At 35.8% G+C, this 25,157-nt stretch overlaps 2 protein-coding genes across 4 annotated transcripts; both read right to left on the bottom strand.

Annotated features, from left to right (window-relative positions):
- Window positions 1-360: 360 nt before the first annotated feature.
- Window positions 361-8,092, bottom strand: LOC100243296 (MA3 DOMAIN-CONTAINING TRANSLATION REGULATORY FACTOR 1). Its single transcript, XM_002277777.4, has 4 exons — window positions 7,806-8,092; window positions 7,204-7,439; window positions 2,720-2,814; window positions 361-2,564 (listed from the first exon to the last, which is right to left on the bottom strand). The coding sequence occupies exons 2-4, from the start codon at window positions 7,421-7,423 to the stop codon at window positions 765-767; spliced, it is 2,115 nt and encodes a 704-aa protein (XP_002277813.1). The 5' UTR covers window positions 7,424-7,439; window positions 7,806-8,092; the 3' UTR covers window positions 361-764.
- A 1,972-nt stretch (window positions 8,093-10,064) lies between these two features.
- LOC100241526 (pentatricopeptide repeat-containing protein At5g50280, chloroplastic-like) lies at window positions 10,065-15,524 on the bottom strand. 3 transcript variants are annotated; one of them, XR_009464581.1, is made up of 4 exons: window positions 14,539-15,524; window positions 12,749-14,109; window positions 12,486-12,645; window positions 10,065-10,450 (listed from the first exon to the last, which is right to left on the bottom strand). XR_009464581.1 is itself a non-coding variant. In XM_059734077.1 (2 exons), exons 1-2 carry the CDS (start codon window positions 15,306-15,308, stop codon window positions 12,801-12,803), a joined length of 2,079 nt encoding a protein of 692 aa, XP_059590060.1. In that variant the 5' UTR covers window positions 15,309-15,524; the 3' UTR covers window positions 12,327-12,800. The 3 variants fall into 3 exon arrangements, 1 of the variants encoding a protein (XP_059590060.1); XR_009464580.1 differs by having other exon boundaries at window positions 12,486-14,109; XM_059734077.1 differs by lacking the exon at window positions 10,065-10,450 and having other exon boundaries at window positions 12,327-14,109.
- Between the last annotated feature and the right edge of the window lie 9,633 nt (window positions 15,525-25,157).

The raw sequence follows: 25,157 nt of genomic DNA, 5'->3' as shown, positions 1-25,157 counted from the left end.
TTCCAAAGCAACTAAACATATTAATGAATGTGAATTTAATGGATATATACTAAAATTTTAAACTCAACCAAAGAAATAAATTTGTACAAATTTTTGTTTATGCATATGAATGCTAGTTTGATTTGTGCAACCATGCAACGTGAAGCACAACCCCCAAAATATTCCATAAAGTCACTGAGAATCCTCAGATGACCAACATTCATGCCAACTTCTGTCCAAAATTCCTTCATGTTTTAAGAACTCCACCTCCACGATGAGATTGCAAGGCAGAGCAAGTGTTCGTAGCTTCATAAGCCCCAAAGCTCGGAGGAATGCTTCAAGAGCACCTTGATTAAACAAAATATATAAGCTCGAAGATCATTGGGATGAAAAGAGAACACAAATTTTCTGGGGTTTGAAATGGAAAGGTTATCCTAAACCAACATGTTGCACATAAACACCAACATTATAACATACTCCTCTTCATCTAAAATTCTAACTTATGCAACATGGGCTTGCCTAAAGATCTATGTAAATGCTACCGACTTTATACATTCTCTGGGATCACCAGGAATCTCATTTCGGATGACCAGAAAAAACCAAAAAAACAAAAGAAAAAAAAAAAAAAAGGGGTGGGGTGGAGGCAAACATTACCTATCCACCTCTGAGGTGCAGAAAAACACTTCAAAGAGTTTTAACAGAGTACAAACGGGTAATGGGCAGCAACATACATGAGAGACAAATGGAAATATGTGTTCTTCTCAAGAAGCTGCACCCGGGGTTAGTCAACTGTCTGTAGCAGCAGAGGACTCGAAGGAAGCTAGGAGCCACCCCATCTTCCTTGCGTACTCCACATAGAAACTGAATTTCTCCTCTGCGTTTGGAATGTCGAGTGCTAGGTCATCAAGCCCATCCTTGATCCTCCCAAACCCCTTGGTCATCTGATTGATGGTGATGAGCCCTTCACAGAAGCACTCCTGCAGTAAGTCCAGCATCCTGTCATTCTTCTTTTCCATAGCCATAACCAATGCCTTCTTCACCACCTCGTGGTTGAAGAAAGGCATTCCAAGATCCCGGATGCACTGACAAGCTTCACCTACATCACCCCCGCTTTCATACTCCTCCAGGAGCTTCATGATCTTGTCCTTCGCATCCTCCACAGCCCATCCCGTCCCACCTCCCCAGCACCTCAGGATCCTCTCCCCAGCATGGCGGGCAGCAATCAGTGATCTAGCCATATGCACGGTTTCACTCCCACTGCAATTTGGTGGCAACTTGCTGCCAATCTCTTCTAAATTCAGAGGAGCTAGGACATCATCAATCACAGCCCTAGCTAGAAATAAAGCAAGCTCATTTGAAGCATCCAAAACGTCTAGCGCTGTGTCTTCTGCAGATTCCAGAAGCATGACAAAACCATTAACTATATCTTCAGTTGAGAATATCTCAATATGAAGGGACGACAGCAGAACAGATGCCATCTCTTTCTCTCTGTTCTTCCTGTCCATGGCCAGGGTGATGAGCTTTTTCAGAAAAATAGGATTGAACTTGGGCATACCGAGATCTTCAAGGCTCCGGATGAGTTCAGGAATGTCATCTGAGAGAAAATATTCATGAATTATTGCTACAGCCTCTTCCTTAAACCGCCTCACCTTTTCATCATCTTCATTGTGTACTTCCCCATCTTCACCTGCAGGTTTCAGAAATGAGGCATCAAGCCATCCTTGAGAGATTGCCTTTGGAACTAGCAACTCAAACAAGGTTTTTGCCGATGGAATGTCAAGGGCAAGATCATCAAGGCTCTCTGCTAACCGAGCAAACCCCTTAAGCATTTGACTAGAACTTATCAAGCCTTCCTCTGCCGCTTCTTTCAATAGCTTCAGTATTAATGGTTCTGCTGTCCGGATCTCCATGGCAAGAACTAGGGCTCTCTTCACAACCTCATGGTGGAAGAATGAAACCCCTAGCTCCCTTATGCACCTACATGCCTCAAAAGCATCTCCACTCTCCACGTATTCTCTCAATAGATCAGCAATCTTTTTCTTCACTTCCTCCACAGTAATATGGGTGCTACCACCCCATCTTCTTTCCACAAGTTCTGCATGGTGTGGAGCAGAGAGATAGCTCTTCTCAGCGGTTTGGATAACCTGATGTCCCTTGGAGGACTCAGGGAGTGTTTTTTTTGCCCTAGTAAGGAAAGCTGGAGGAAGGATGTCATCGACCACAGCACGAGCAATAAACAAAGCAAGAACATCAACTGCATCCAGTATATCCACTGCAAGGTCATCAGCAGACTCGAGAAGTATGAAAAACCCTTGGCTAATCTGGGCAGAGCTGATGACATCAGCATAAAGAGCTGAAAGCAGAACTGAGGCCATTTCTTTCTCCTTATCATGTCTGTCCATGGCCATAGAAACAAGCCTCTTAATGAAGTAGGGATGATATTCATTTGATCCCAGTTCCCTGAGGTCAGATGCAGCCAATTCCACATCACCAGTGCTGAAATATTCTTCTATGATGGAAACCACTGCTTTCTTATATTCATCTAAGGGGTCTGAAATCGTGGACCCAACAAGCTGATACGGTTCCTGTTGAAATCAAGGAATGAAATTATTTAAGCTCAGTAATAGCAGTAATAGCTCCATTCCACTGCAGGAGAAGGATGGGACTATAGCCATTCACATAATTAGTATAAGAAATCAAAAAGCATGAGAAGGGTTGATTGAATTAGAAAAGCAAATACCTCGCCGCTATCATAGTTGGGATCATTTCGATCAATATGTGACTCACCATCAGTGTCAAGCAGTTTTCCCCATGTTCCCTTACCACCAGCACCATCTGTTACCAAGGAAGAAGAGGACATTAGCGAAGCCATACAAACAGAATAGCAATTCTCTTGCTACAAATATCATCACTGCTATCAGATATTAATAATAAAAAACAACATGATGAGAAGTATAAGAAAGCCAGTAAATGTTGCCAACAGTGGTATGGTGGAGGACACAGAGAACAGAAACAAGAAAATAAATCCACATGTTTCTAGTTTGATTTATTTCTTGTCAGTGAATGATAATGTACTAGTAATTGGAATTCAAGCCATGTCCTCGTTTTTATTTTTGCTGTTTCTTAGAGCCCCAAATTCCAAATTGTGCAACTATCTTTTGGTTTTTTCCCTAACAGGCAAAGAGAAAGTATATGATCAACAACTAAAAAGAGGGCCCACCAAGGTACACAGATGCATACAATAGACACCAATAGGAGGACAAAGGAAGAAAGAAAACCAGAAAAAAGAATGTTCTCCCTTGGAGCCAAGCCAATCAACAAAGCTTATCATGGTTTAAGATCAATCACCTATTCCATTTAAGTACTCATAAAAGCAGATTTGATTGTTTGGTCCAACCGTTCCACATCTTCAAAAGATCTCATATTTCTCTCTCACCAAAAAATTCAAAACACACACAAAGGGCCTACCATCCAACCCTTTTTCCGTTTCTTTCCTACGAAAGGTCCATGCCAACTGAGAATGATTCCTCACTGTAGCATGCAGCACCCAAACCACTCCAAACAGCAAAAAATTAGCTGCCACAAAATGCTTACCTTAGGGCAATGAAGGAGGATGTGATCAACCGATTCTAATCCATTTTGCACATGAAACACCTGTTCAGCATAACCCATTCCCTCCTTTTGTGCTGATCAATCATCAAAATCCTATCCCAAGCAACTTCCCAAACAAAGAAACCCACCTTCATTCAATTATCTTCCACCAAGAAGATAACTTTTCTTAATAACAATAACTGACTGCTTTTCCTCCTTCCCTCTTTTTGTTGATTTAGGAAGCTCTTAAATTGGCCGGTGAAAATAGAAACTTTTTTTCCTTTTTGGAAAGCAACCAACCAAAATGGTAATTTTAAATCACGTCACAGATGCTGACCACATTAGTATTAGGAAATTAAGGAACCTATATTGTTAAATGCATTCCATGGTGCATAATAAACCAGTTATGCAAGAATTAATCACTTATTATTAGAAAGGCATGCACACTACACACGTGGAACATAACACAGAAAAAGGTGGAGAGAATTTATTATACAGGATTTATAAGAGTAATCACAGGAGACTGTAAAGGAAACAAACATTTATCAAATAAACCTAGTAATTTGATACTAATAATATCTCACAGTGGGATGGAGAAATTAGGCCATTGCTTAGTAATAATGATAACAGACAAAAATTTCAAACCAAGCTCCATTCAAAGTTTATCAACCCAATATGGAGATTATGAGGGTAATCTCAAGACAATAAGACGACCATTGTCAATTTGAAGCTGGTCAGGATCATAAATTTAATCTTTTTAATGAATATGTAGGAGTCTGATTAAAAAAAAAATGTTACTTCAAAGGATCATGAAATCTACATATCAAGAGAGGATCATGAAATATACATTCATAAGAGATAGGACCATGGAATGAATGTACGTAAGAGAGATCTACAAACCTTCAAACTAGCCAAAGGGCAAAATATGACTGAAATAAGAAGTTGGAAAGGCAACAAAATGGCATTCATTTCATTTCCACATTAAGGAGAATTTAAGCAAGAGGAATCATCCATTAACAGTTTTCTCCTCAAACTAAAACAGACTTCAAATGATATAAAAATTAAATTCCCATCCATTCCAATGATGCCTTTCCTCCTACTCCAGCCTTGCCAAGCAAACCATTACAGTCAATAAATATGAAGGAGAAAAAGGGAAAAAATTCAATGACCTAAAAATGGTCTCAGAAACGTTCAAAGAACAATTTTCAGAAAAGTGGTTTTGCATCCTGAAGTGAACAGGTTTAAAAGTGCAGTTAAACTTCAGGGCCCCAGTGTAGCTCAGGGGCAGTGCTCTCTGGAAACAAACCAGAGGTCCCAAGTTTAAGCCCCTTTGATATTAAAGTGGTCTACGGTAAAGGAGCAGGCCCATATCATCTAGGTTTGTTTTTCTGGCAGATCGAATATGTCTCATTGTTGGGATGATTCCCAACTATTAAAAAGAAGTACAAATTTTAAAGAAAAAAAATGTAATTGAACTTCAGATAGAACTTTTTGGAATAACTTTTTGCCTCAATAAGAACTAGTAACAGCAACTTTCATGATAATCCATTATCTTCCAGTAAACTAAGAGTTTACATATTGAACAGAGTCACACCATCATACTATGATGCTTATGAACTAAATTATCATAGTAAGCTTAAAGAAACAACTCACATTTTCACTTTTGTTTTTTTAAAATTTAATGGGACTATAAGATACATGTCATCCAAAGCTGGAGACAAGCTACCAAGATTAATGGACAAAATATATGTTCAACCAATATCACAATCTCCTTATTTTCTATTAAAAACTAAAAATAAAGAAGTAATCATACTGATGAAAAGGTGGAACATGTATACAATGATGTTGAAGATGAAGCGCCTATAGAAGATTATCAAACAAAATTTTTGGTATGGAGAAAAATAGATGAAACTTCCAAAAGAAGATGGAAGCATCCATATCATCAAAAATGGAAAGATATCACAGAAAAATAATGCATAATTTTTTATTTTATTTTTTGGGCAGACTTCAACATTTCTCAGTACCCCTTGAAAAGATTGGAAAAAGGTTTCGAAAGAAGAGATTTCCAAACCATCTTATATACTTGAGAACAAAATAAAGCTCAAGAAGGATCTTTTTCAGTAAAAAGAATATGAAATTTTCCAATGTCAACCACCGAGCCAAAAATGGAGTTTAAAACTCAATTTTGCCATGATAATGCTAATATCAGTCAACCCCAAGTTGCACACCATGAATATCAGGCAAGCCTAAAGGTGTCTAGTAATGGTCTTGAGGCCAAGTACCTAATTCTTAAGAATTTGAAACATGAGCATATGATACACTATCGACATAATAGTACGTTATATAGTTCTTCTTGATGTATGTCTCAAGAAACTCTAAAAAACTATGGACTCTAGGAATATGTTTCACATATTTTTTATTTTTTTATTTTTTTTTTTTGATAGATAAAAGGATGTATATTAAACGAGAAGAGGAAGCACCAAAAACAGTGCCCTCAAAGTATACAGAGAGAATACAAAAACAACCCAAAGATGCGATCCGAGGGGGAAAGGATAGAAACACACCACCTTCCCTTACTTAGAGCCTAACCAATCTAAGAAACTTACAAGAAAAGAAGAGCTCAAAACTATAGACACCCTAACCCAAGACCAAAGATTACATACAAAAGAATAAAATGATATGAGATTTTTTTTTTAATAGGTAAATTTTTGTCACCATTGGTACCTGAACCTGGAACCTCCCACAAACCATCCCCATTCCCATCCCTTTACCACTTGAGCCAAACCTCAAGGGCAACAATAAAATGATATATGGAAGATAAGTTTTGACAAGGTAAAAGGAAAGGGGAAAAAAATTCAGTCCGCCAATCCTCTAGAACAAAATTTCCAGAGATTTATTGATAAAACAAAAAAATGGAGTCAGTATCAGTCAATTGATCCTGCTATCACATTCAGATTGCATAGGTTTTAGTGCTAGGATAGGAAGTGATGATCATTAGGATTCATGCACTTAAACATGACATGTCCGCCGACTAAGTGACATACTTGGATGCTTCATAGGGAGTGAGATCTCTTTGTATACAAACAAAAATTAAAGTAATTGTCCGTAACGATAACGATAAACGAAATATCCATTACGTATAATTAAATGCAGCTTCCCAAACCATAGGCACATAAAACACAAGCCAATTTAGCCACATATCAGTTGTCTTATTTCTACAATGCAGATACAAGGTTCTTGAATGCCATGTAAGCATCCAAAAAGGAATAATTGAACTTCCAAACAGCCTACAAAGTTGATACTATCCTCAAATACTTCTGCTATACTATATGTTGAAATCATAAATTACTGTCCAACTTAACTTACAGAGCTCATATCAAATCTCACAGGCTTAATAGCATAAGATGGTAAAAAGATTTTTGAATTAGAAGTTAGAAAATCGTAATGCAGAAAATGGAAATATTCAACAACTAAGAGCACCAAAAGTAATAGAAAGAATCAAAGTAGCTACCACTGCTCTCCACGAGAAACAAGCCTAGGATGCACAAATTACCAAGGGCTACTAAATCTCCACAAAACTACATAATCAAGCAATTAAATTAGAACAAATAGGAAGGTCCTGAGCCTACTTACCCTTCTTAACCCTAACAAACTTCCCGGAGTGTGAGCGACGCACATGCCTCACAGCAATTCCAGCCGTTGGCGCCTTGCCACTGACAGGAACTTTTATATGATGCTCAGAAAGCAAAGACGTTGGAGACTTTGGCGATGAGGACAAACCCTCTGCATTCTGTGTTGCCATTTTCAACGTTTCCCTTTGTTCATTCGTCAAAAACCCCTCGTTCGAAGCCATTTCCGCTCACAAAACCCTACACAACAGTTTAAAAAAATCGCCAAAAGAGCATTAGACTATCAACTGTTCACCGTTCGCAAAGCACGAACAGGATTTCAAACCATCCGCCATAAACATAGACTCAACCGATAAAATTTCAACCATCAGATCAAGAACAGTAAAACAGTAACCGCAATCAATCTCAACTACAAAACTACCAACGTCTGGTCCCCGAGGAAACCCTAGCACTCAACTATAACCAAACAGTTCCACTAACTTCATCCTTTCCATCACAAAATCCTCAACTCCTTCCATTTCCCTATCTTTTCTCAGCAACCAAACAGCGCACAAGAGAGACAAAAACCCAAAAAAAAAAAAATCCAAATAGAAAGAGTTAGAACACCTCAATGAAGTGGAAGTGAGCGGCACCGAAACCCTAATCCGATTCTTCTGTGCTTGGCCCGGATCTCGAGCCAAGACAGGAGAAGCAAACCGGATCTCCAAAACCCAAACCCTTTCCGGAACCAAACTAGAACAGCAGAGAGGAGAGAGACAGGGAGAGAGGCGAAACCCTAGATCGGGAGACTTGAGATCGGGGCCTGGAGTATCTAGAACAAGATTGTAGGGAGAAAATATTGAAATAGAGACAGTAGAGAGAGAGATAGGGGAAATGGAAAGGAAATGGATGAGAATGAGGAGTATTTATAGGGAGGCTACGGTTACATCTACACGTCACCGGTTTTTGGGTATATCTGTTTCGGTTGTCCGCGTGGCATTGGCGGTGAAGCGCTGTCTGAACCGGAGCTAAACCTGGGGCCAGTAGGGGTACCCGGTTTAGGGTTAGTATACTCTATAGTTTAAATTACTGAATTGGCCCCCATTTGACGAGTTATAGGATTGGAGTTTTTAGTCATTTGGCTTTTGTTTTTGAAAAAAAAAAAATAGGTGATTTTTCCGTCCAAATTTGTTTTTAGTTAGTTGTTTAACCGGATAAGAAATATAGTTTCTTTAATTGGTAATGATTTTGGCCCGAGTGCGTAGAAAATTTTAGTTAGAAAACGATAAATGCACATGATTTTTTGCTTATTTATTAAATATTTTGTACTTTATTAAGATTATTTTTTAATAACTTAATATACAAATTTGGATATTAAGAGTCTTTTGATAATAATTTTAAGAAATATTTTTAATTTTAAAAAATATTTTTGAAGAGAAATTAAGAATTGAAAAATTTTAGAAAACTTTTTAAAAATTTTAAAAATCACTTACCTTTTAGATAAACACTTTATAAGTGATTATTTTAAAAATACTTAAAAAAAAAAACTTTTATTAAAAACATTATCAAATACTCTCTAAAGCCGATAAATCATATATAAGACTTTTTTTAATGTCTTTTACTTTATTATTGGCGGATTATCCTTAAATTTAAAACCTAATAACTATTTATCTTATCCCACAACCAAATTAGAAAGAAGGTCATCTAGATATTTCCAATGTCAGTTAAGGAAAAATAAATCAAGAAAGTAAATCTAGAAATTTATAGTCACACTATCTTTCATCAATCATCCAGATCTATATGTATATCAATGAATTATGGTTTGGAGGGTCATCCATTACAAAAAGACATTTCCTTAAATTGTTAAAATCATGATTTTGATTTCAATTTTATTTTCTCGTGAATATCAAAAACAAAAATATGGCATTATTTTTATTAAAAAGACATTTTCCAAAAGATATTTGTATTTTTGAATTGATATTTTAGTCAAAGTTGATAAAGGAAAAAAAATTAAATATGCTTTGAATAATTGTTGTAAGAAATATTTATGAAATTGATGAAAAACCCTTAAAAAAACTTATCAATTTTCTTTATCATAAAAATCAAATCAATTACTCAATTTAAAAATCAGTTCTTCTCCTCAAAATGGAATAGTTTTTTTTCTAGATGTTCAATGAATTTCTTTCTTTTCCCATGATTGTCAAGAAACTAATGAACACTTCAAAGACCCATATTTGGTTAATTATATTAAAAACAAAGTGTAAGTAGGTTTGACCATAAGCTCATAGATTTGTCTTTTTCAAAGTAAGATATGGGTGAAGAATTATTAACAAAGATAAGAGAGGTATCTATGTGTCTAATCACTTGTCATCTTCTCCATCTCTTCCTTCTCATCCATTCTACTTCTATGCTCACATAAAAAGGAAATAATAAATAAATAAATAAATAAAAGGAAATTCGATAGTAATTTATTTGAAGTCTATTTCATAATGTTTTTTTATGAAAATATTTTGGCTAAAAATATTTTTAGGAGAATCATCAATCATACGTTTCTCAAAAGAAAGATAGTACAAAGTACAAACGATTTTTCAACTCTTTTAAATGTGTTTTTATGAATTTTATTGACTAATTTTGTACTAGAAGTGCTTTTAGTAGACATGGCGGGACATTTGTTGTAACTACCAATGAAGCAAACCTCAAATGAAATAGACAAATGAAATAGAGACACCCCTTTACCCTAAACCACTTAAAATACAAGAACTACTGATAGATTGCCAAGAGGGTAATACCCTGAGCTAGACCCAGGGCCAAAATATTCAGTTAATATGCTCAAACAAGGAAGAAAAGCAATGCAGTCTGACCCTGGCTGCATACAGAAGTTGAAGGTCGGCAGGAAATGGTAATCTATTTCATTGAAAGCAAACACAAGGCCCACAGAATAATACTATATTCTAAGCATTTGACTAGCCATACATGGAAGAAATGGCTAATATGTTCCATATGTACTTGATGTATAATAGTTTTATATGTTTAAAGTCACAAAAACCATTCAATTCATCCATAATGCTAGTCATGAACTTATCCCATACAATGGGCTTTTTGGGCATGAAACCCCATACTTGGGGCGGTGCAAATGAGGTCGTTCCATGGCAAAAGAATCCAAGTCTGGTAGGGTAGGCTTGATTGAGTTTGATGTGGTGGCACCAACATGGAACTCACATACAGTTGCCTTCTCCGTTAGTTCGTGTGATGAAGCATTTCTTGACATGAATCTGTCAAACAAAAAAGACAAGACAATATAATAGATCTGGTTGAAGACAAGATAAATGAAATCATGAGCTCAACTTTGAGAAAGCCAAACAATATAGGGTATTTAGCATAAATGCATGAACGCCCAAAAGGATAATGATAAATATATATACGGTGTCTCTACACACCAGCAGGGCCTAGAGAGGAGCAACCGACAAAATTATTAAATGAGATAATGTAGAACAAGATAGCAAAGAAAATGCTTCCCTTGAAGTGATATTGGGAGCCCTCGGGACACCTAGTTAACAATTGAAAGTGGAAAATTCATAAAGAATACCAAAATGACATTCTCAATATAGGAAAAAGAGACTTCATATGGTGAATGAGCAGGGATCAGCAATTGAGGATCAAACAAGTTCAACAACTGAGGACATATTAGATCCATCCACCATCTGTACGCACATGGTCAAACATTCTTTTAGTTGATTACGGTTTCTTTGGAAAAAAAAAATTACTACATCTAAATCATACTGCATACACCCAAAGCTGCATCATTTCCTGTTTGATGGTTTTAATTAGAACAATGATGTCATTTTATACCCAAATGTCATGTTCTTGAATTTAATTGTTCTCTGTTTTCAAACTTTGTCATTTGAATTAATATAAGACAACCTGTTAGAGACCATTTTATAATACTTTAAATGGCCTAAATGTCATTTTGACTATAGTCTTACTAAAAAGCAAGAGGATCTCATTTTGGTCATGAACAGTTATAACTTGCACATAATAATTTTCATGTCTACGTTGTCGTTGAGAGGTATTTATGCCAAGTTTGGAAAAACGGACCAAATGTCAGCCCTGTCAATTTAGAAATATCTTATCCTGGTAACTGCATCCATGTATTGCAAGAATAAAGATAAAACTGTAAAAGTCCCAAAGGTAAAGGTATAGATGCACATGAAAATCCCTGTTTTCTCATAGAGATGCAGATTCACTTGTTTACAGGTAATAAATGTGATGGCAGAGAGAATATTAAAAAATAGAAAAGGGATGAGGGAAACTGAGAATGAAAGGACAATCAATATGCAATATGAACACGACTAACACTGATTTTTACAATCCATGTTCTCTTGGTATTCACTATCAAACAATTAGTAACAAAGTTTATTTTTCAGCTTCCACAGTGAATTATATCTACATATTCAGCATCCAGAACTAAGCATCATAACCATAATGAAATATGAAGTACATGAGGAGTAAGAATCATGGCAAATTGCCTTGTGAGGATGCAAATAATAAATTTACTTTTAGAACAGCGATGATATTAAAAAACTGTTAGTTGCTTCCATTGACATCTGGATGTGGGACGCCATGGAACAAACAAGAATGACTAGCCATAGCATGACCGTTTCCATATATTTTTTGTGTCTAGATATTATGCAAGTAACACACAATAACTGGAACCAAATTATTTCTTTGTCAACTTTTAAGCTGTTTGCCACAAAATCCTTTTCTCAGAGATAAGAGAATCTCAATACTTGGTAATATAATATAGTAGCAAAGTAGCTTTCCAAGTATATGAGCCACACTTGTCTCTCCCTTATGGAGGAAATCCTGCCAAAATGGAATAAATGCAACCTCTTAAATGAGACAAAGTAAACCATTTTTAATATTTAGCCCATGCATGAAATGATAATAACCAAAAGTATAAATGAACAAATAAGGTTAGAACATGTTGGCTAAGAAATTCCACCTTATCTTTACTCAACACAATTTGACTTTTGCCAGATGGGCTAATTGGCATCTTCATGTTTATGAAAGACATGGACCAAATCAGGGAAGTTAAAAGAAAATTTAAAATATAAAGTAAAGCTGATACAAAGTTTTTTAGCCAAGGAATTGGGCAACAATATTTTTTTTCATACATACATCAAACAGTGAACAAAGACGATACCGAATAACATGATCTGTACATCACAAACAGGTATACTGAAGCAAAACTTCTTGTTTCACAAAGAATTTTTTAACAGACATCAAACAATCAAGATAAATTCTTACCTTGTGGTGTAACTGGTGTATTGCAAAGAGACTCAACGCCGCAAATGTTATTGTTTGTGAAATGATGATAAGGTTCATGTGAAGGTTTTCATCATTAAAGCTGAAGTGGGTGTATGCTTTCCTTTCTCAGCAGCATCTACAGTCCCGTGATATGGAAGAACTGTCTCATAACCATCCAAAAACTATTATACAAATCACAAGCCACTAAATGACAACCTGAAATTTGATGTCCATGAAGCAGAGGAAAACAATTTGGGTCTTACTTTGCAGAACCTTCCATTTTATGATGTTAACATTCCAAGAATTGCGATACCACTATCCATCGTGAGCAAAACTTTGAATTCTCCTTTGCCCCTTCTTGTTCTTCCAGAACTCGTCTTTCTTTCCTTTCTTAGGTTTCAACAAACCCATGTTGCTATTAACAATCCCGAGTATAGCACTCCTGTCCTTCCTATTCTTTGTTGCAGCTTTTACATCTAAAATTGACCTCAGCTTCTGATAAGATTGGGGATCTGGTACTTGTCCACTTTTCACCATCTGCTTATGATAAAAGAATGCCCTCTTGAAATCACGAACACGAACATAAGCATAGATCATTGTTGAATAAGTAATAGAATCAGGTTTTAGATTGAGGGACGTCATCTCTTTCAATAGCTGTGGCAACCTTGAGTGTTGCCCTCCCCGTGCATAAGCATTCATCAGCATATTATATGTCATCACTGTTGGTTGGAAACCAATCTTCCCAAATTCAAAAATCACATCTCTTGCTTCCATGTAGTGTCCTTGTTTAGCAAATCCATCAAGAAGAATGTTGAAGGTCACCCGTGTCCCTTCAATTTTGTCACTGAGCATCAATTTCCAAATTTTCATCAGTGTTTGGGTATCACCAGCACGCCTAAATGCATCTAGTAGAGCAGTATAAGTTTCTATGGAAGGTTTTATTCCTTCCCTTTTCATGTTCTCAAATGCTGTATAAGCTTTCTCATGCCAGCCACCGACTGAATATGCATGGATAAGAGCTGTATAAGAATGTGAAGTGGGTTTGATACCTACTTTCTTCATCCTCAAGAATGCATCTGCAGCCATGTCACTCATCTTCTTCTGTCTACCATATGCACTAATTAGGCATGTATATGATTTGACATTTGGCTCCAAGCCCATATCCTGCATCTCCAACAGTAAATTCTCAATGATTTCGGGCTGCATTCTTCGGCTGTATGCATCCATTAGAATGTTATAGGTGGCAGATGTAGGCATAACACCCTTTGCCTTCATCTCACCAAAGAGACCTTCAGCTTCTTCAACCCGGTTGGATTTACTGTATGCATCCATCAGAGTGTTATACACAATAGCATTTGAAGAGATCCCTTTCTTCTCCATCTCTGATTGGATTATAAGGGCCTCATTCTTCAGCCCCTCATCACAGAACGATTTTATAAGAGCACCCAAGACTTCCAAACTCCATTTAACTCCTTTCCTGTTCATTCTCTGAAAGAACTCCCAAGCATCTTTGGCACTATGCCCGTCTTTCCTCATGACTGTAATCATAATAGAACATGTGACATGATCTGGACGGATATTATTTGTTTCCATTTCGTCATACACCTTCCAAGCATCATCATACCTGAAATTAGAAAGTGAATATTGAGTTGGAGCACTTTGGAAGTTAAACCCTATTCTTAAAACGCCAAGCAATTTATTTAGAACTTAGAGAGACCTCATCAAATCATGTAATAATAAGTTTGGGTAAAGTTTTGACACAACCCTTAATTCATACACCCGAAACAGATAGCAGAAGAGGTACACTGCGTATGAAAAAATGGCACACACCCTTAATGTAGGATGCCAAAAACAGAGAAAGTCCGGATGTCATAAAATCCCCTATTGCTAGTAACTAGCAAATAGTTAGTTGACACAATTCCAACACTCATCAATTAGAAGATGTTTTTCTCCGCTACGAAAGTGCCAAACTGATCATCAATCTAACTTGTAAAATAACGTTGAAAAAGATGACTAAAGCATATATGATAGCAAGGTTCTAGAAATCTTATACCTCCCACAGGACGACAAGCCTGAAATTGCTGAATTATAAATACGAACATCCCTGAATTGCCTCGTCTTCGGTAGATTCCTAAGCAAAACCATTAAGTCGTCACCCATGCCTGCTCTCCCCAACATCGGAAACAAAAGCGAGCAGGCTCGAGCGGTAACGAGCGACGGCTCCTGCAACCCCATCCACTCAAAGAAATACAAACAACCCATTACAAGATCCTCCTCACACATCAAACCCAAAACTTCCACACACTCTCTTTCACCTACTCTGCCCACGTAAGGCCCCAAAACCTCCCCTAACGTTGAATTCTCAGGCAAATTCCTTGCAAAATGAAGAATTTCACCAGAAATGCCCTGGAGTGACGTACATGAGTCCGAAACCACTTGCTCTTTTTCCTCCTCGACATCGAATTCGGCGTCAGATTCGGGGTCAGTGGTGGAGGCGAGACGCCAGGAGGGGCGGCGATTCTTTTGGAGGGAGAATTTGGATTCGAATCTGGGGTCTTGGGTTGAAGTGCGAGACTTGAAGAATCTGAGAATTGGGTCATTTGGATCCTCGTCTTCTTCTTCCTTCTGCTGTCGTTGGTGTTGGAGTGTTCGGTCTTGTTCTTGGAGAAAAGGGAGGAAAATGGGGGATGAAGAGTGAGAGGAAGGAGTGGGAACAGGACTAGAGGGAGTTGCAGAGAATCTTATTAGGGTTTTGGAGAAATGGGGTTTACGATAGAAGAGAGGACAAGAAGGAGAAGAAAATGTTTGGTGCATGAACGCCATCCTTTTGGGTTCCTCCCACGCTATTGAGCCTCAGCTTCAGCCTTAGCAAGCTTCCCCTGAGTGCCCTTTTACTTATGTGACATCGTTTACGTTCAAAACGGCGTCGTTTTACATTCCTCAAAGGATTGATCCCTCATGTTGGGTTATTTCAAGCGCATACATTTTCCAAGTTATTTAAATAAAAATAAAGAAATAAAATGAGTCTGAAAAAAAATACAAAAATAATTTATAACTTCAAAGTTTAAAGTTATGTTAAATCATTAAAAATAATAAAAAAATAAAAAAGAAATTGTTAATGAAAATTATTTTCTCATATTTAATTATTATGAATATATATATATATATATATATATATAATTAAAATTAATTATAAATTTATATATTTTCAAATTATCTAATAAAAAATAAGTAAAATGAATTTAAAATATATAAAAATAATTTATTAATTTTAAATATTTTTTTCTTTTTATTTCCTGTTATTTATTTTTCATTTTATTTTCTTTTTCTTATGATTACCCTTAGGCTATGTTTGGTTCTTGAGAAATATTAAAGAAAAAAAAATGTTAAGAAAAATGGTTTTCTAATATTTGGTTTAAAAAATATGAAATAAAATTAATTATAATTAAAATTAATTAAAAATTTATGTATTTTAAAATTATTTAATCTTTATAGAGAAAAATAAATGAAATGAGCATGAAAAAATATTTAAAAATAATTTATTGATTTTGAATCTATTTTTTATTTTCTTCTACTTTTTTTCTATATTTTCTTTCTTCTACATTTTCTCTCAAATTTTCTGAAACCAAACAAAGGCTCAAACGTTTATAAGAACCAAATATAGTATAAGTCTAATTTTATTTGCTTTCCATCTATATTTTCTTTTCTTGTCAAAAATATTTTAACTTCATTTTAAACAATTTACTAATTTGGATAATGTACACGATGGCTTTGACGTCTTTCATGGCTTTGGTGAAATGAACAATGGAAATGGTGGTAATGCTATTGGTAGTGGTGGTGGTGGTAATGCTAATGAAATTTTTTCCATGAGAATACAAATAAAAACCTAATTCCTTAGGTTTCAAACCACGTTGGTTGTGTTGGGCTTTGTGGAGCCTAGTTTTGTTTGATCCGGTTTGACGACCCGACCCGAATAATATTACATGGCTTTTTAATGGGAGATTTTATTGAGGCCTGTTGGGCTCGTTTAGCCCATTGTGGAACCACCTTTTGTAATTAGGGTTTTTTAGTATGGTAGGGTTGTCGTGCTATATATATATAGAGAATATTGTAGCCGCCATGTTGTACTCTGAATTCTTCCCTGATAATAGTGATATCCCTACAACTCCGTGGATGTAGGCAAATTGCCGAACCACGTAAATACTGTCTTGTGCGTGTGATTGTTTTTCTTTGGCGTGTGTTTTCTCTAATTTTTTTTGTTTCTCACGGGTTGGGAATTCGGTTTAATTCCCTACAACTGGTATCAGAGCCTGGTTTAGGTTTGAGTGGGAGCAATGGCAGAGGAAGCAGGAAAGGCGTCTGGAATAGAAAAGTTTGATGGCACAGACTTTGCGTATTGGAGGATGCAGATTGAAGATTATCTCTATGGGAGGAAATTGCATCTGCCTCTTTTGGGGACAAAACCTGAGAGTATGAAGGCTGAGGAATGGGCGCTTCTTGACAGACAGGTTCTAGGAGTTATTAGGTTAACTCTGTCTAGGTTTGTTGCACACAATGTTGTAAAGGAGAAGACCACAGCAGATTTGATGAAGGCTTTGTCCGGTATGTATGAAAAGCCGTCCGCAAACAATAAGGTGCATCTGATGAAGAAATTGTTCAATTTGAAGATGACAGAGAATGCATCAGTAGCACAACATCTGAATGAATTTAATACAATCACAAATCAATTGTCGTCTGTAGAAATTGATTTTGATGATGAGATTCGTGCTCTGATCGTCTTGGCTTCTTTGCCAAACAGTTGGGAGGCAATGAGGATGGTAGTAAGCAATTCTACGGGAAAAGAAAAGCTCAAGTACAATGATATACGAGATTTAATTCTGGCTGAGGAGATTCGCCGAAGAGATGCAGGTGAAACCTCAGGATCTGGTTCTGCCCTAAACCTTGAGACAAGAGGTAGAGGTAATAACAGAAATACAAATCAAGGTAGATCAAATTCCAGAAATTCTAATCGGAACAGAAGCAAATCTAGATCAGGCCAACAAGTACAATGCTGGAATTGTGGGAAAACAGGTCACTTTAAAAGGCAATGCAAAAGCCCTAAGAAGAAGAATGAAGATGATTCTGCTAATGCTGTAACAGAAGAGGTACAGGATGCATTACTTCTTACAGTAGACAGTCCACTTGATGATTGGGTTTTGGATTCAGGAGCTTCGTTTCATACCACTCCACACCGAGAAATCATACAGAATTATGTTGCAGGTGATTTTGGTAAGGTGTATTTGGCTGATGGTTCAGCCTTGGATGTTGTGGGTCTAGGAGATGTCCGGATATCGTTGCCCAATGGGTCTGTTTGGTTACTGGAGAAGGTTCGACATATTCCTGACCTGAGGAGGAATCTGATTTCTGTTGGACAACTTGATGATGAAGGACATGCAATACTATTTGTTGGTGGTACTTGGAAGGTTACAAAGGGAGCTAGGGTATTGGCTCGTGGAAAGAAGACTGGCACTCTGTATATGACCTCATGTCCAAGAGACACAATTGCAATTGCTGATGCAAGTACTGATACAAGCCTATGGCACCGCAGACTTGGTCACATGAGTGAGAAAGGGATGAAGATGTTGCTGTCAAAAGGAAAACTACCAGAATTGAAGTTCATTGATTTTGACATGTGTGAAAGTTGCATCTTAGGAAAGCAAAAAAAGGTGAGCTTCTTGAAAACTGGCAGGACACCGAAGGCTGAAAAATTGGAACTAGTACACACTGATTTGTGGGGGCCTTCTCCGGTTGCATCCCTAGGAGGTTCAAGGTACTACATCACCTTTATTGATGACTCAAGTAGAAAGGTATGGGTTTATTTTCTGAAAAATAAATCTGATGTATTTGTAACTTTTAAGAAGTGGAAGGCCATGGTTGAGACAGAAACAGGTTTGAAAGTAAAATGTTTGAGGTCAGATAATGGAGGAGAGTACATAGATGGAGGATTCGGTGAGTATTGTGCTGCACAGGGAATTAGGATGGAGAAGACCATTCCTGGGACACCACAACAGAATGGTGTGGCTGAGCGCATGAATAGAACTCTCAATGAGCGTGCTAGAAGTATGAGGTTGCATGCTGGACTACCAAAAACTTTTTGGGCTGATGCTGTTAGCACTGCAGCTTACCTGATAAACCGAGGACCATCAGTTCCCATGGAGTTCAGACTTCCTGAGGAGGTTTGGAGCGGTAAAGAGGTGAAGTTTTCACATTTAAAAGTTTTTGGTTGTGTTTCTTATGTTCATATTGATTCTGATGCTCGTAGTAAACTTGATGCAAAGTCAAAAATATGTTTTTTCATTGGCTATGGTGATGAGAATTTGGCTATAGGTTTTGGGATGAACAAAACAGGAAAATCATCAGAAGTAGAAATGTGATATTTAATGAACAGGTTATATACAAGGATAGGTCAACTGTAACTTCAGATGTTACAGAGATAGATCAAAAGAAATCTGAGTTTGTCAACTTAGATGAATTGACTGAAAGTACTGTCCAAAAAGGGGGTGAAAAAGATAAGGAGAATGTAAATTCACATGTAGATTTGAGTACACCTGTAGCTGAAGTTCGCAGATCTTCCAGGAACATTAGACCTCCGCAACGTTATTCACCTGTTTTAAATTATCTCCTGTTGACTGATGGTGGTGAGCCAGAGTGTTATGATGAAGCCTTGTAAGATGAGAATTCAAGCAAGTGGGAGTTAGACATGAAGGATGAGATGGATTCCCTATTGGGGAATCAGACATGGGAACTGACTGAATTGCCAGTAGGAAAGAAGGCTTTGCACAACAAGTGGGTATACAGAATAAAGAATGAGCATGATGGTAGCAAACGTTACAAAGCCAGATTAGTTGTTAAAGGGTTCCAGTAGAAGGAGGACATTGACTACACAGAAATATTTTCTCCAGTTGTGAAGATGTCAACAATTAGACTTGTACTTGGAATGGTGGTTGTAGAAAACTTACATCTTGAGCAATTAGATGTGAAGACAGCATTCCTTCATAGTGACTTGGAGGAAGACCTTTACATGATTCAACCAAAAGGGTTCATTGTTCAGGGACAAGAGAATCTAGTCTGCAAACTGAGAAAGAGCTTGTATGGCCTTAAACAAGCTCCTAGACAGTGGTACAAGAAGTTTGACAATTTTATGCATAGAATTGGGTTCAAGAGATGTGAAGCTGATCACTGTTGCTATTTTAAGTCCTTTGACAATTCTTACATCATATTGCTATTGTATGTGGATGATATGCTTATTGCAGGGTCTGACATTGAGAAGATTAATAATCTGAAGAAGCAATTGTCCAAACAGTTTGCAATGAAGGATTTGGGAGCTGCAAAGCAAATCCTTGGTATGAGAATCATTAGAAACAAGGCTAATGGTACATTGAAGCTTTCACAGTCAGAGTATGTGAAGAAAGTTCTCAGCAGGTTCAACATGAATGAAGCTAAACCAGTGAGCACACCCTTGGGTAGTCATTTCAAACTAAGCAAAGAACAGTCACCAAAGACAGAAGAAGAAAGGGACCATATGAGCAAGGTGCCCTATGCCTCAGCTATTGGCAGCTTAATGTATGCTATGGTGTGTACAAGGCCAGACATTGCACATGCAGTGGGAGTTGTGAGCATATTCATGAGTAGGCCTGGAAAGCAGCATTGGGAGGCAGTCAAGTGGATTTTAAGATATCTAAAGGGTTCATTAGATACATGTCTTTGCTTCACAGGTGCAAGTTTGAAACTGCAGGGTTATGTAGATGTTGATTTTGCCAGTGATATTGATAGTAGAAAGAGTACTACTGGGTTTGTTTTTACTCTAGGTGGTACAGCTATATCATGGACTTCAAATCTACAGAAGATAGTTACTTTGTCTACTACAGAAGCTGAGTATGTTGCAGCAACTGAAGCTAGAAAGGAGATGATTTGGCTACATGGTTTCTTAGATGAATTGGGTAAGAAGCAGGAAATGGGCATTCTACACAGTGACAGTCAGAGTGCAATTTTTCTTGCCAAAAACTCGGCTTTTCATTCAAAGTCAAAACATATACAAACAAAATACCACTTTATCCGTTATCTTGTTGAGGATAAACTGGTAATACTTGAGAAGATTTGTGGATATAAGAACCCTGCAGACATGTTGACTAAGGGTGTCACTATTGAGAAGTTGAAGCTGTGCGCAGCTTCAATTGGTCTTCTAGCTTGAGGACAGGAGGATGAGTTGTAGGGATGAGGGATTGTTTCTTGGAGGATAGCGGTTTGATGTTGGTGATTGGACTAGTCTCCAAGTGGGAGATTTGTTGGGCTTTGTGGAGCCTAGTTTTGTTTGATCCGGTTTGACGACCCGACCCGAATAATATTACATGGCTTTTTAATGGGAGATTTATTGAGGCCTGTTGGGCTCGTTTAGCCCATTCTGGAACCACCTTTTGTAATTAGGGTTTTTTAGTATGGTAGGGTTGCCGTGCTATATATATATAGAGAATATTGTAGCCGCCATGTTGTACTCTGAATTCTTCCCTGATAATAGTGATATCCCTACAACTCCGTGGATGTAGGCAAATTGCCGAACCACGTAAATACTGTCTTGTGCGTGTGATTGTTTTTCTTTGGCGTGTGTTTTCTCTAATTTTTTTTGTTTCTCACGGGTTGGGAATTCGGTTTAATTCCCTACAGGTTGATACTTTTTTTTCCCGTAATTGTCATTTGATTTAAAATAGAAGCAAGAAAAGAAAGTAATTGAAGACCACAACTATCACTACTTGCTATCCAACACTCTAGGACACTACTAATTCATCTAAATCTAGAATTACAAAGAGTTTAGTGAAAGGTGAGGCCTCTATCATCAGAATTATGCATAGGGATTGTTAATAAAAGAAGAGTAAAAGATTTAATTCCTTAATTTGTACACATTGGCCCACATATTAACATGATATTTGACACAATATTCTTCCATTTTTCTCTAACATATTTACCAAATTACTTTTGCACCTTCTTCTTCTATGTGTTAATCAAATTACAAAATCTACTGAGTTTAGAGCTAACAATGAATGTCACGCCCTAAGACCCACTCCAAGGGCGTGACGGTCATTTCACACCACAATTCCGAAGGCTTAAAATGTAACTTGACCCAAACAATCAACTTGTAACTGGAAGTAACCAATTACCAAATATATGTTCAAAGTAGTAGAACATAATTCTAAAATCTTTAAAACTAAGCATCCATCAACCAAAATCCATAATCCAATAGATTGCAAACTCAAATCATGCAAGTGCTAACAAAATTTTCATAATCTCCAAATCTCAACCTCAAACTATCATAATTTTTTTTTAAAGCTCAATATCTAAATTGCTTCCAAAAACCAAATAATCCAAATGAACATAAACTTATAAGCTAACAATGTCCAAAAATAACATCCTAAGCAAAATCCTAATGATGACCATTTTCCGACCTAGCCATCACTCCTCGCCTGAACTAAGGGTACCTGAAAAAATTATCAACAAGGGGAATGAGCTCAAAACCCAATAAGGAACATTAATGCACTCCATGGATCAAATATTTCAAGTTCACTTGCAAAATAGGAGATATTATAACTAATTATTTTCATAAACCTTTGAGTAAATTTTGCCAATACATTCAAAACTTTTAATTGTACACTTTCATTTATGATTCAAGCATTTTCATATCAAATTCGATCAAAACATTCAAATTATTTATTTACTCTGGTCATCAAACATCAAATGGTGCCCAATTAGGTGAGACTTTTTAAATAGGTGGTTAGCCTCAAATTGTTCCTTTAAGGTGGACGAAACCAAACACTATTAGTACTAATAACCTCTAACTAAACCCCTAGAGGTTGGGGTCCAAATCAATAACATTCTCTACCAAGAAATGTAAAGGTCAATTATTATATCCCGTTGACAAGGGGCCAAACAAATTAAAGTCAAACATTTATTTCAATTATTCAAATTTGTAAAACATAATATCTCCATATTTTTCTGTTGTAAACAAAATATAAGGTTCTAACATACTTTTCATGCAAAATGTATTTGATCCATGCATAAAACGAATAATAACTCAAAATGTTTCCAAATGATGTATATAAAAATTTGTTTCTAAAAAAATAATAACTATATTAATTTCCCGTACCTTAAAAGAAGTCTTCAAAAATTTTGGAGAAAAATAATCCTAAAAATCTACTTTTTCACCTAACAAAATATAAAAGAAATAATCATTACTATTTATATAATATTATAGGTTTGACAATCCTAAAATTTTAGGTATTCAAATTAATGTTTTTAATTATGAAAGATAATTTAATCAATTCCTATTTTAGAAAATTAATAAATTTCTAATTCATATAAAACTTAATTTTTTATTTTCAATTTAATTCCTGGGACACAACATAATTTAATTAAACTACAATTTATTTCACTAATTAAATTTTATACTACTTATTAACTTAATATTTATCATTAATCTAATTATAATACTATAAATTTAACTAAATTGTATTTCACCTTGTTTATTTATACATAGTTTATTCTACCATTTTCATATTTTCCAAACACAACTACCATTATATATATATATATATACACACATACCATCCACCCACTCACACACTTCACATGCATGCCTCTTATTATTTTCAATTTAATTCTTGGGACACAACATAATTTAATTAAACTACAATTTATTTTACTAATTAAATTTTATACTACTTATTAACTTAATATTTATCATTAATCTAATTATAATACTATAAATTTAACTAAATTGTATTTCACCTTATTTATTTATACATAGTTTATTCTACCACTTTCATATTTTCCAAACACAACTACCATTGTAATATATATAAATATATACATACCATCCACCCACTCACACACTTCACATGCATGCCTCTTATTATTAATAATAATATTATTTTCATCCACCCACTCACACACTCCACATGCACGTCTTTTATTATAATAAATATTGTTATTTTCCTTCTTCCTCTATATTTCATTTCCGCATGCATGCAACTTTTCTAAATAACAATATATGTATTTACCTTTTTTTTTTTTGTAATAAAATTAACCCTAGCCTAAAATCAAAACCTTCCAAGGAATCTTTTTTTTTTTTTTTCATCTAAAAAGCCTTAAATCTCCCAAATTCTAACAATAAATCAAAATTTTAAATTTTCACTATTTTGATATTAAAAGGAATTAAAAAAAAAAAAACTAACCCTATTCTAGATTTGGATTTTCCAAAAGATATCTAATGTGTTTGAAATTAACCAATGAATCTAAAATATTAAACTAGGGGTTAGAATCTTACCTATAGAGATCTATTCTTCAAATCCTGAAATCCGACTCCAAGCTTACATTCTTTGGAATTCTGCAAACAAGAACGTTATTCAGAAAAGAATAGGAAGAATAAACTTTCTAATTTATACCTAAGGTATTTATTCATAAAATTACATTTTTAACCCTTTTCCATTTTATTAAATTAATAATTTCCTAAATTACCCTTAAAAAAAAAAACTTGGGCGTTACATCAAGGGAGAAAGATCTTGGCGCTATATATGTAGAGGCTCTTCTTAACCAAGTAGAAGTGTTTTAAAGCCGTGAGGGCCCCCTTGTGTCCAAAGCGGACAATATCTACATGGTTGGGTGTGGGTTGTTACAAATGGTATCAAAGTCGATCCTCGACTCCGGTGTGGGGGTTTGTTTGGCTCTGTAAGGGGTGTTTGTCTGTTTGATTTCGCAATCCCGTCTTCGTTGTGTCTGCATTGGGGGGGAGGGGGTGGTGTTTGTGATGTCCCACATCGGATAGGGGAGAAAGATACTGACGCTATATATGTATAGGCTCCTCTTAACCAAGTAGACGTGTTTTAAAGCCATGATGGTCCACTTGGGCCCAAAGCGGACAATATCTACATGGTTGGGTGCGAGTCGTTATAATGAATTTTATATGATTTTCTTTTTGAGTAGTTTGTATCATATTCTTCCCTAGTAATGAAAATATCAATTTTAACGGATATATCAATAATTTGTTTTTATAGATACATTGAGAAATATTGATAGATATTGTGTCAACCCATGTTGATAAATGAAATATCAATGATATCCTATTGATAAATCCTGAAATTTCAAACCTTCATTTAAACTCTTTTATCAAAGTTGAGAAAATGATTTTTAGAAATTTTTACAATTTCAACATCACTATTATTGAGTTTTTGAAAGCATTAGGGCTTTTTATGCTCTAAATAACCACATTTTGATAAAGCATTGATACTGAGAATCGATAGAACATCATAACTTGAAATTCGTTTGGTTGCTGAGAGAACGTAGATAAGAAAAATTTTGAGATCTTATATTTTATAATTTTAATTTGCACTAGGATTCAAATATTTTTTTTTCCTTTTGCTTTGTGTGAATTTTATTTTAAAAGTTGTAACCTTTATTTAAATCAAAGATTATAACTCGGTGATTTCTTCTTACACTTAATTTTGTTTTGATTCAGGCAAATAATTATATAATTATTTCATAATATTTTAATGAAAGATTATAATCAATGAATTTAATTACTAGAAACTTAAGAATTTTCTATTGTACAAACTTCCCATGGTTTTAAAATATTATCACATCACAAAG

The sequence above is a fragment of the Vitis vinifera genome, chromosome 17 (assembly GCF_030704535.1).
Source record: "Vitis vinifera cultivar Pinot Noir 40024 chromosome 17, ASM3070453v1".
NCBI lineage: Eukaryota > Viridiplantae > Streptophyta > Magnoliopsida > Vitales > Vitaceae > Vitis > Vitis vinifera.
This window is presented reverse-complemented; position numbering and strand designations above follow the sequence as displayed.